This window comes from Podarcis erhardii (assembly GCF_964252035.2).
Source record: "Podarcis erhardii genome assembly, chromosome: 13".
Classification (NCBI taxonomy): domain Eukaryota; kingdom Metazoa; phylum Chordata; class Lepidosauria; order Squamata; family Lacertidae; genus Podarcis; species Podarcis erhardii.
Genome location: NC_138502.1, coordinates 16,781,668 through 16,794,442, shown reverse-complemented (window position 1 = coordinate 16,794,442; position 12,775 = coordinate 16,781,668). Strand labels below are relative to the sequence as shown.

At 45.2% G+C, this 12,775-nt stretch overlaps 1 protein-coding gene across 3 annotated transcripts; it reads right to left on the bottom strand.

The window, feature by feature from the left end:
• Positions 1–12,738, bottom strand: TMEM143 (transmembrane protein 143). Of its 3 annotated transcripts, none has more exons than XM_081837429.1 (8): positions 12,637–12,738; positions 11,391–11,586; positions 7,030–7,137; positions 5,965–6,159; positions 4,745–4,882; positions 3,393–3,668; positions 2,139–2,328; positions 1–1,993 (listed from the first exon to the last, which is right to left on the bottom strand). In XM_081837429.1, exons 1-8 carry the CDS (start codon positions 12,723–12,725, stop codon positions 1,827–1,829), a joined length of 1,359 nt encoding a protein of 452 aa, XP_081693555.1. In that variant the 5' UTR covers positions 12,726–12,738; the 3' UTR covers positions 1–1,826. The 3 variants fall into 3 exon arrangements, with proteins under 3 accessions (XP_081693555.1, XP_081693556.1, XP_081693557.1); XM_081837430.1 differs by lacking the exon at positions 12,637–12,738 and adding an exon at positions 11,970–12,092; XM_081837431.1 differs by lacking the exons at positions 11,391–11,586; positions 12,637–12,738 and adding an exon at positions 11,970–12,609.
• Positions 12,739–12,775: the final 37 nt, after the last annotated feature.

Genomic DNA, 12,775 nt, shown 5'->3' with positions numbered 1-12,775 from the left:
TATGGGAAAATATTTTTTTATTGCGCCGAAGATACAGACATTCATGCAGTTTCCCCTGAGCCACAATGACTTCCAACATGGGTGGAGGGTTAAACAAAAACAAAAAAACCCAACCACTGCTATTTTAAGACTAAGAGCTTACTTTAGGCATGAGCTCAGAACAAGCTGTTGTTAGAGGGCCTTCTCACACCACTACACACACCTGTAGGTAAGAGACATGTTACAAGAGACAAAAACTTCAGGTAGCACTCTCTTGGGGAAGGGAAGAAACCAAAAGTGAAAATCCAGGCAATGCTACCATGTTAAAATATCACAGAGGCATTGCCCTGTTGTAGACTGTGAAACAGCAGACCAGTGTCCACAAACAGCCTCCACTTTGCTCCTATTTGCGTCAAGTTCTCTGTCTAAGGTTTTGATGGCAGGTGCTGCTTCAAAGACAGCATCATGGCTGATGGGAGACTGCATGGGAGGGCACGGCTGGTACATGCACCCCATAAAAAAAGGACAGTGGACCGCTCAGGGGGGCCACCTGGCCCCGAGTCTAACACAACAAACAGTGAACAATATCACATCTGCTCAGTTACAAGGGCATTCATTAGGGTGAAGTCGTCCGCCCCCCAAACACACATACATACACTGAACACACATGCACTATTTAGAGATGGAAGCAGAAGTCAGGTACCCTCCATGAGCGTAGAATTAAGACCTTATTGCATGCATCAAAAGGAGGTAGCAGATGCCTCAACTTCAAAATCCATCAGCAACAGCCCTCCTAATAATTCCTACTACTTGTGCAAGTTTCTGAACTCCAAACCTCAACTGTAGACTGATGACCAATTGACAACCAGAAAACAAAAGACAGTGTGGTTCAGTGAGTACAATACTGGAACTTAAAAAACACATAGGAGCTTATTCATTAACTCAGAGCATAAATGTGTTCCAAGGCATCAAATCTGTTCTCAGTACAGCGGCCTGAAGCTGGAACATCTGGGGGCAATAATATGGAGAAGTGCCTCTAGAAACGTGCCGAGTGCCCTTCCCTAACAAGTCAAAGCACTGCATGAACTGAGATGTCCAAGACCATGCAGTGTGTGTGTCGTCTCAACCTCCGTGGTCTCTACAAAACAGGCAAAACAAAAACCAAGTGCATAGTACTCTTCAAATTCCTCGTAAGCGTATACTGTGAATTTCAAAGTGCTATAGAAGTGATTTAATACGTTTTTTAAAGCCCCCAAGCAGCAGAGCAAAGGAATATTTCTAAAACCCCATCTTGCCCTAAATACAAGCAATTCATTGCTTTATGCCATTCTCATTTGAAATGTAAACAGCCCTGCAAGGAACTTTGCCCCCACATTCCTCAGATGCAAGAAAAAGCAGGCAGCCCCCCCCTCCGAAAGGCAGCAGCATATAATAAAAGTGTTTTTGCAAAAACAGGGACATCTTTAAAAACAAGCTTCCCCCGACAAGCCTTCCAAATAGTTGAGTCTGAGGTGTAACATGCCCCCCTTGTAATGAGGTTGAATGTTGTATGTCGGGTGATATTTACACCTCTTATGGTGTTACATGCTTGAGTTTCCTCCCAACATGGATTCCTGGAGGAACATACACATCCAGGAGAGATACAGCAGTAGTAGAAGCAGAAAACCTGAGGTTTCTGGGCAGCATCGACAACTGCAGCCCTGGGCACTGCTCCCATAATGCCCTGGGAAGGCAAGAATCCCCCTGCCAGTGCCTTCAAAGCCTCACATGCTCAGCGTTACAGGCCTCAGCAGGTGGCCTGACCACTAGGAACCAAAAGTGCTGGCCAGAACAATCCTAAGAAGCTCCTAACCAGTTGCAGGATGGGTCCCCGTTGCAGGAGAGCCCTCTGCCCCAACTCCCAGTTCCCTGAGATGCCTGCACGCACGGTCGGCACAGAAGGTTACATCCAGACCAGAGTGGAGGTGCAGCCAAGCCTGAACCTCTTCCCTCATGCGTTCAATGGTTTTGGAGTCTGGGGGAACAGAGAGAGAGAGAGAGAGAGAGAGGGGGGGGGGGTCAGAGAACCTTTCACAAGTTCAAACCCATCCCAGGGGATGGCTTAGTTTTTCATTGCTTCCACCCTGCCCCAACCCAAAGAACCAAGGCCAGGCAAATACCTATGTCCAGGGGTTGATAGTGCTGGTGCAGCTGGAGGAGGAAACTGTGTGCCAAGATGACCTCCTTGGCATGTTCTTCCTGGGCACGCAGAGCAAGGGCATCCAGTAGCTCAGAGTTGTTGGATGTGCTGCGGTAATACAGCATGTGCACCAGCTCAAGGGAGTGGATATTCCGGCGCTGGCCAAAGACCTTTAACAAGAAGAAGAAAGCAGGGGTGTCCACAGGAAGCAAGACTGCTAAGAACAGCCCTCCTGGATTTGGCCAGTGGCCCATCAAGCTCAGTATCCTGTTCTCACAGCGGCCACACAAGTGCCTGTCAGAATCCTACAAGCAGGAGCTGAGCACAAGAGCCCTCGCCCCCTTGCAGTTTCCAGCAACTGGTATTCAGCGTAGCCATCACAGGTAGTAGCCGCTGCTATCCCTATCGATTAATTTTGTCTAATCGTCTTTTAAAGCCATTCAGGTTGGTGGTGATCACTGCCTCCTATGGGAGCGAGTCCCATAGTTTAACTATAGCAGTGGACAAGTTGGGATTCAGGCCTCCTGGGTTTACAGCCACAGTTACTGCAGTGCTTTTGAGCAAGGTTGGCACGTATTGCGATTCCCTAGCAAAGTGTCCATCAATAGGAGGGACAGGGCATGAGAGGAGGAAGGAGGACTTGTAGCCTGCAAGTACCCACATGGGGAGCGTAGTGCATTTAGAGGTGTGTATTACAGGTTTTGTCCAGAAGGCAAAGGTATCTTTAAGTGCATCTTCAATGGGTAATTCCCCCAACTACCCCACACAATGGAATAAATGGTAGATACTTCTATTTGAGAAAACGACAGGGTGCGTATGACCATGTGGGCGTGTTTTGTCCAGAAAAACCAGACAATTGTTCCAATCTGTCTACCTGACAGCAGCTCTCTGGAATCTCAAGGAGAGATCTTCATCATAACAGTTAAATTATGAGAAGTAATAATTATGTTTGGCTTACTGGCTTTGTGACCAATAGATTGGGAAATGCTACCCCAAAACAGTGGCAGAAACCTCCAGATCTTGCTGGACTACAGACTCTGTTATTTTATTTTTATTTTAATCCCTGGCCATTGACCATGCTGATTGTTGGACTCCAACTCCCATCAGCCCCAATGTCGGAACTGTCCGCCCCTTCCTTAAAGCCTATGTTACCAAAGGTCACATGGCTGGCAATCTGTTTTAAGAGGCAGGGCCAGTTTTCTAGAAATAGCGGCGGCAGCATCATCATGCATACCTTCCAAGCCCGGAAGGCCATAAAGGCAGCGAAGAAAAGCAGCAGGGAGGTGGTGCCAATCTTCAGGTCAGAAAGCACCACCATGCCCACGTTGACGAAGACGGCCAAGCCGCTCACTATCAGCATGCCGTTGAGGAGGGCCCTGTAGAAGATGGAGGTGCGGACCTTGACTGCGGGCAGCAACTGCTCCAGGCCTTCCAGCGGAATGTCCTTAAAGCATTTAAGCATGAGGTGAGAATTCTTAATCCGGGCAGCCACCACCACCCGTTTGAAGTACTGTCTGGTTTGGGAGGAAAAGGGGCAAAAAATAGAAAACCACAGAGGAAAGAAAGCATTTTCATTTTATTTATGGATAAATAAATAAAATATTTCTGTACCGCTATATCAAAAAATATCAAGGCAACATAAAAGATAATTCAATTAAAGATATAAGCAGATAGTCATTAAGGTGACTTCCCCTAAATAACCCTGGGAACTGCAGAATGTTAAAGGCGCTGAGGGATGTTAGGAGATACCAACCCCCCTCACAGAGGTACAGTTCTCAGGGTGCTTTAAAAACTGGTCCCTCTTCCCAGGGAACTCTGGGAACTGTACCTCTGCGAGGGGAGTTCTAACAACTCTTGGCACCCTTAACAAACGACAGTTCACAGGACTCTGAGAGAAGCCCTGACTGTTTAAAGTGGTATAATACTGCTTTAAATGTATAGTGCAGATGGAACCTGAGGTACAATGTATAAGCACTCATCAAAACCCTGCAAAGTTTACTCAGTACTGTATATTGTTATACATGTATCATTTAAAATTATAAAGTATTGAACAAGAACCATAAAACACAATGTTGACTGAAAGGCAGAAGAGATTATCATTAAATAAACTGAGGTGGATAAAAACCATACTAAGTGGCCAAACACATTTTGTCCATGTGGAGCCAAATACCAATAAAGCATGGATGCAGCGGATGAACAGTACTGTGTTTCCTTTTCAAACAGGGATCATGCTCACATAACTTTTTAAAAAAGTTAAGAAATTCCTTCAGTCTCTAAACTATTGGAAACTGCTTTGATTAAAAAGTGCCCAAGAATCCACAGTACGGTATGTCCCTGAATTATCCATCCACATATGAACAAAACGTATTCACTGCCTATCTTCCTGTCCAGTTAATGCAGAGCAGACTTCCCCAAGCTGCTGCAATCCAAATGCAGTTGGTCTCCAACTCCCAATAGCTTCAGCCTAAGGCCTAGATTTATGGCAGTCTGAACAGTGTAACAAGTTGGGAGAGGCAAATGTAGAGTCAGGGGAACAGCTCTCCCCAAAAGGATCTCAGGGTGGGATCTATTTTTATTATTTTTCACTTGCCTGTCTGGTGGAACCCAAGGTGTGCCAAAGAACCCCCCCTGATTCTGAAGGGTAGTCATCACACGCAGTGGTCCGAACCGTTGGCCAAGAGCCCAGAATCTTATGTATTCATACTGATCCAGATTTACTGACACCTGAAAAAAGGAAGGCATGAAAATACATTTACTTTTTGGGGCAGGGGGTCTTGTGTTGCAACTACAGCTAAGGAGCATTCCATACCGACCGATAGCGTGAATGTTTTGAGGGCGTGCGCACTACTTTTTATTTTAAACATTTGTACATAAATGTTACTATGTGGTGTACAAATTTGAGAAATAATAATAAATAAATAAAACCAACCTGCCTATAAAATAAGGAACCAAATCTACAATGGTGGCAAAAAAATATAAAAAAAATCAGTGCCAAGCATGTTACGTAATCTGAGGAAATGGATCACCACGGAGAGCACTTTTCAATGTAAAAATGAGACACAGGGGCTGAAGTCACAAGGCTTTCATGCAGCAGTGCATGAAATCTACAGCCCTCCAGATGCTGTTGGGAGCTGGAGTCCAATGGGTTCACCTGCTCTAAAGGTGTGCCTTTAGCTTCACATCTGGGGGTGCTGTGCTGTTGATCTCTTCAACAATATTCTGTACATTTTAATAGGAATTTCTCATGGTTCTTGTATGAATTCTATTGCTTCAAGCCCTAGGATAATAAACTGATGACAGGAAGGCTACTAGGAGGAGGAAGAAGAAGAAGAAGAAGAAGAAGAAGAGTAGTAGTAGTAGTAGTAGTTTGGATTTGATATCCCGCTTTATCACTACCCTAAGGTGTCTCAAAGCGGCTAACAATCTCCTTTCCCTTCCTCCCCCACAGCAAACACTCTGTGAGGTGAGTGGGGCTGAGAGACTTCAGAGAAGTGTGACTGGCCCAAGGTCACCCAGAGGCTGCATGTAGAGGAGTGGAGACGCGAACCCAGTTTATCAGATTATGAGGCTACCACTCTTAACCACGACATCAAACTGGCTCGTATAGTAATAATATACGAAGAATATACGAATATACCAAGAAGCTCAGACACAGGGAAGCTGAAGGGCCTCTGGTGGAGCTGTGCCTGAACTTAATCTCCACAGTGAGAAAACTCCCATAACATGTATGTACAGAATCTGGCTTTGTTAAGAGTCACATTGTGTTACGGGGAGGAAGAATGGCCCTATCCTGGGACAGGTCTCACCTGGACTTCATCTTGAGGATGGTGAACCACAAGGGCATAGGCCAGGGTTTCCTCTGACAAACTGTTGAAGTTGGCCTGGTCCAGCAATGGATCCATCCTGGCCAAAACTTCCTGTTCTTTTGCTAACCGCTCAGCATCAGTCAGAGAGAACTCCTGCAGTGTGTCCTGGTCGGGATTAATAGGAGCGTAGAGAGCCTGGGAAGGGGAGAAATAAATAGCCAGTATTAATGCCATTAACAGTGTTATTATTATTTACTGCATTGATCGGTCATTTTACACAATAAAAAGCCTGGAAAGCAACTTGTCAAGGTAAAATGGAATGCATAAACACAACTTAACACCATAAGAAATACAAAACAATGGGCCCTATAAAATTCCTTTGACGCTCATCCTACAATATACAGTGGTACCTCGGGTTACAGACGCTTCAGGTTACAGACTCTGCTAACCCAGAAATAGTGCTTCAGGTTAAGAACTTTGCTTCAGGGTGAGAACAGAAATCGTGTGGCAGCGGCGCAGCAGGCCCCATTAGCTAAAGTGGTACCTCAGGTTAAGAACAGACCTCCAGAATGAATCAAGTTCTTAACCCGAGGTACCACTGTAGTAAGGACAAGTCCTTCCCATGCCACCAAAAGATGACCACCACCTCAGCAGGCCACACAAAAAGGCCTTAGCCTGCCAGCTAAAGATTGACAAGGATGGTGCTAGGTACATCACCCTGAGGGAGCATTCAACAAACAGGGGGCCACCACTGAGAAGGCCTGATTCACAATCTGTACCTATTTCAGGTGCAGCACAGCAAGAAGGGGTCTGTGATGAAAACCACAGGGTCTGAGTTGGTTCATATGGGGAGAGGCAGTCCTTGAGGAATTACAGAGCTGTGGAGTGCTTTAAAGATCAGTTCCTGTACCTCTGAGCTCGGAAACTAGTGAGTAAGCCAGGATCTCATCACAATGCCTCCCACTAGCTTCCGGCACATGCTGTTCCCCAACCCCTTCTGCATTTGGATGAGCAATTCATTCAGAAACAAGGCCAGTCCCCACAAGGAGCGTACTTTGTCATTACCTGTAATTGCTCTAGGATGGAGTGGTAACGGTGAAGAAGGGACGAGTCCACTTGAGAGACAAATGCCAGGAAAGTAGCGCGATCTGCTTGACTAGAAGAGTGGAACTCCTGAAAGAGGGAATAGACAAGGTTAGTCCAAAGGTGGTTTAGAACCAAATGACCTGTTTACATACGTTTGTTGTGATATGCTGAATTGCAGCAGATTATTAAAAGGATGCCTTACTTTGTCCTGAGATATTGTTATAATTGAGGCAACGGGCTGACAGATTATTCCATGCTGCTACAGCAGTGTTATCCTTAAGCTTCCCTATCAATCTGAAACAACTTTTTAAAAACTTAGTCCCCAACTGGATTGATAAGAATTAAATCAGTTTTGCGAATTTGGAGCCCTCTGGGAGTTTTTAACTACAACTCCCATGATAGGAGTCCTAGTCTAAAACATCTGGTGCACACCAAATTGGTAGAAGCGCCAGGCAAAAACATTCCTTTTCAACCAGGCCTTTGGCTGTTAACAATCCATGGCCTTATAAAGCTTGTGTGTGTGTATGTTTTTCTTTTTTGTAAAGTTGCTTTGAGTTGCCTGCAGCAAGAAAAGCTCCAAATAGATTTAATAAATAATAGGCAATAGTAAAGGTTGGATTAAGTTGTTGTTGTTTACAGGTTTGATCTACATTTAATTAAGAACATGTAACAGATACATGCACGCTAATTACTAAATTCACACCCTGCATACATAAACAAGTTATGAGCTGCCACTGGAGAACTCCACACACACACACACACACACACACACCCTGCCACCAGTTCTAGGCAGACCCAAGCTTTTGTGGTGAACCAGGCTCCCAGAAAGCTCCTTTCAGCATTTGTGGCTTGTTTCATTTTTAGCTGGGGTGCTTGGCGTCATTATGAGCAAGGCTTCCATGTTCCAAGCTTCAAGTAAGACAATGCATGTCAGCTTCCTATTACAAAAGGGACCCCGGTCCATTGGCTGATCCTGTGCTTTGCACATAGAAGAGATCAAGGATCGTAATGACCAGATTACGTTTGTAGGTTTGCAAGAAGTTTTGTGAGGTAAATTATTTGAATTATTGCAAAAATGGTTAAAGAGGTGGATTGTGAGTTAAGATAATTAACGGCAATAGGAATTTAAGAAATGCAGAAGAAATGATAAAAATGGTGGATCATCAGAGGTCTGATGGTTCATATACATCCTACATTTAAAGCACATGGCTTTCTCCAAAGAATCCTGGGATCTGCAGTTTACCCATCACAAAGCTACAATCCCCAGCACCAGTGCTATTTTTCTAGAAAGAGGTCACTGTGACCACCACCCTCATTTTCTTAGAATGGCAATGGCGCTCACTAGAGAGGAGCCGGAGCTCACCTGTACTGAGTTCCTGTTGAGTTCCCCCTGAAAAAAAGCCCTGCCCAGCATCCTTAACAAATTACAGACCCCAGAATTTGGGGGGCGGGGTGGGGCGGAGTCATGGGCTTTTCATGAATGGTGCATACATAGTCTTAAGCTAGAGGAACAAATAGTTGACCTGATACAAAGCACTTTCTTATATTCCTATGACTATACACATGAGTGAGTGAAGCTCAAACATTAGGTAATTTATAATTGGCTTTTGTATGTTTTACACCTCCCACAGGGGAGGGGGAGAAAGGAGAAGATAGTCTTCTAGACCTTACTTTATAAGTGTCTTGACTATAGCTGGGGTGGCCAATTCAGCAAGAAAGAAATCCTGGATGGAAATAAAAGAAAATACAAAAAGATGCTTGCAGCAGGTTCCATACACCGTTAACATCAAGGTGGGAAAACATATAGTGCGCTCTCTCTCTTTCTACACCCACACCCCACATACCTACTCGCAATGGAACATGATCTCATTGCACACTTAGCACTAAGCCTGCTCCATATTGTTCAGTGTCGCCAGCCCAGAGGGCCACCAGCTATCCCTATCTGGGTGTCAATGAAATGTGTCAGGGTCTCTTGACCTAGCTTCTGAAAGTGATGCTCTCCAAGAACACGCAGCCACTCTGTTCTTTCCTCCCTTCTCCCATTTCACAAAGGGGGGCTTTCCTCTCTGACATAAAGCTCCTATCAAAATATTCCATTCACATACTGAAGATAAAAATATGTTAATAAGGTTGATAATAATACAGTGGTATCTCGGGTTAAGTACTTAATTCGTTCCGGAGGTCCGTTCTTAACCTGAAACTGTTCTTAACCTAAGGTACCACTTTAGCTAATGGGGCCTCCTGCTGCTGCGCCGCTGGAGCATGATTTCTGTTCTCATCCTGAAACAAAGTACTTAACCTGAGGTACTATTTCTGGGTTAGTGGAGTCTGTAACCTGAAGCGTATGTAACCCGAGGTACCACTGTATATACAATGGAGTTCCCAAGGGTCTCCAGAGTAACATTATACAATTTCTGAACCACAGGAAAATCCTGGAATGCTAGCAGCTCTTAACTATAGCTTCTCTTTCATCTCTCCTTATATCCCTTTCTTCCTTTTCTGCTCTGGAACAACAGCCCTCTTCTCAATAATCCACATCCCCTTTCTGCCTTCACTTCCCTCATTTTACACTTGTTCAGCAAATAGTGTAGTGGCTTCAGAGCTACAGAAAAATCCCCTTCAAAAAACTCATTCATTTCCCCCAGACTCTCTTATTATTCTTTCCTATTACAGGCAGCAACCATTTTAGGCACATCCAACTGATGCATGATCACCAATGCACAGAAGGCAGCTTAACAGGGGCATAATGGAGGCAGGATGTGCTTATACACACTCTGCCAACATATGCAGGGGTTGGGAATCGAATCCCTGTGTGAAATGGTCACCGCCTGTATTTATTTAATTTATATCCCACCCTTCCTCCTCAAGGAAGGAACTGATGAAGATATTCTTATTATACCAGATATTTAGAAATTAGTTGAAGTTTTCTTATTGCGGATTTTATTCTATTAATATTAATTTTTTAGTGCTTTAACTGAATGTATTGTATACTAGCAGCCTCATCCAATTTGCTCAGAAATTCCAAGAAACCAAACAATCAGTAGTTAAAATCAGGCTAGTTATGAAATGTTCAGTCTGTCATTTTGATTCAGAATAACACCCAACTGCATCCAAACACAGAAAAAACCTGCTCCTTGATCTCAGGAACTATCATGCAAAGTTTGGTTACTATACTTAAGTATGCACAGTGATATACAGTATAGTAGCTTCTGGCATTTCTAATCTTGCTCAGTACCTTACGATTGTGTGTTGAAAGTCAGCTTAAATACTCTTAAATTATTAGACATAAATTTTACCTGGACCAATCATTGTCATTAAGTTTTCCCACACCCAATTCATTTCTTAATGTCTGTGCTCTTCACACATCCCTACTTTGGCCATCCTAGTAGCGATTAAACTCTCTAGAAGGGCCATCCTCACTTGTTAGATTCAACACCATGCACTCTTGTAGAATGCAAGATGTGTTAAAGGGCAAATGTTTTGTACTGTTTCCACACCAAGCATGAGGATGCAGCAGGCTCTGGGATTGGGGTGGTTGGTTGGGAGGAGCAGGCTTCAATATGAATGAGTTGCACCCAAGAACACATACAATCATTGTAAAACAAAACATCTTCTGTACCAAGGTAGCCCAAGTTACTGGGCCAATAAATGCAATACAGTACAGCACCCAAGGATCTGAATGCCTCATGCAAAAGTAAGCAAATTGCCATATGTATTCATTTAAGTTTAGCTTCAAGCTTAGCTGTACAATCTTAAGTACGACAAGCTAGCTGAGAAGAGGATTCTGAGTCTGACACCCAACATATTGTTGCACACCACCCCAATTTCTGAGCGGTGCGAGATTCCAGGGGTTCCAGGCGCTTCCCCAAGGTTTGGTTTCCTTGGAATGAGGGACAGTGGATTCTGTGGTGTCTTTAGGATATCTGATTTATTTACACATATATACAACCTTAGCCTAAAATGGAAGGGCTCACAGCATTAACACTGCAAACAGTTTTGCTTCACTCTGCACTCTGATTCCAACCCAGGTTTGACACACAACTCTGGCTACTGTCTTTCTCACTACCAGTCAGGTGTGGGAGGGGGCCCACCCATTTGCTCTCTGGCACAGGGCAATATCCTGTTATACTAATGACCGTACTTAGGTGGCAACTACGACCCTTGCTGGACCAATTTAACAATGGAATTCTCTATTAGCTTTTAACCCTTGCTGGATCCAGGGGATCAGAAGGGGCTCAGGCATCATACAGACTGACCCACCCCAGCAAAAAAAAAAAAAAGCCCAGTCACAACACTATGTTCATAACTTATTATGAACCCATGCAGAGCTCATGTTATACCTTCACTAGAGCATCAACCAGGTAGTCCTTGGAAAAGGGGATGTATCTCTCCCGATAGTCCACCGCCCAGTTCTCTGGCTCCACTGGTCTCCGCATCTTCCGGTATTTCACCATCTTGGCAGCGAGGGAGGCCTTGCCACGGGATGGCAACCCTACAACCCCAGCCCCTAAGGCTAACCGCGCTGCGCACAGCATTCTAGGAAAGTTCAAAGTTTACCAGTCAGGCATGTTCAGCTTCCTTTCCAAAGGTTTTCAAAAATGACCCTAATTTGCAAGTGGGATACAGCGGGCATTAGCCAGTAACGGGGCACATCTTTCTTCAAAGCAACAAAACTTCCAAAGGCTTGGCCACACCATGGAGGCCAAAATCTGTCCCTGGACAGGGGAGGGAAGGCTCCTTGCGGTCAGAGCCTTGGCCAGAGCAGCCAGGCCAGAGGTCTTCTGCACAACGGTGCCACCACCACCTGTGCAACTGGGTCTGGTCCAAATCAGATCAGCCAAACAGGAGGTGGGGTCACTGCCCCAAAACGCATTAAGTTGGCTGAACTGATGAGAATAGCGATACTCTCACCAACTTACAGACAAAACAGTGATTCCTTCCTCCTGCTGGAAGAAAAAGCCTTTGCATTCACTTTGGGCCCGTTTCAAACGGGATGGAGGGCGGGAAGCCCACCATACAAGGCAGTAGGTTCCTAACCTCTGGGCTGACATTGGTCTTAGTGCGCACGCGCAAGCTTCTTTCCCGCCCTTCGTTCCTTATTTGTGCCCGGGGGGGGCGGAGCCTCCTTTCCCCCGCAAGCGCATTAGCGCCTTTGACTTCAGTTCCCCTGTACGTCAGGCGCCTTGCTTAGCTGTTCAGCACTGTGCTCGCGAGTTTATGCTACAGATCTAGAAAATTTGTAGAAGGGTATCATGCACAGGGTTAATTATGCACAGTTTAAAAACTGGCTTTTCACTCCCATTTCCTACACAGTTTTATACAAGACTTTCAGCATATCATTCCTATGATTCAGAGCAACGCCTTTCTACGCCGGCAAAAGGCAGACTTCCTTTCATTTTTTAACTGGAAATTCGATCGTTTCATCACTCTACCCCTTTCTCTATAAACTCTTATCTCCATGACCGAGTCACGGTCTACGCTGCGGACGGGCAAAAGAATACTTCAATTTCAGAAACACGCAGGCGCAGAGAATCGTTTTCTCCCCCCCCCCCCACTCCTTTGCTAAACTGAGCGCGCAACACGTACTCGTTCCTTTCCCCGCACCCGCCTGCACTTTTCGGGCTGTCGGTGCAAAACTGCGCACGCGCAGCTTTGCCTGCCGTCTGCTCCCACATACAGAATTGTAGGATCCTCGCGCGCGCCGTCGCGCGCTCCTTTGGCGCCC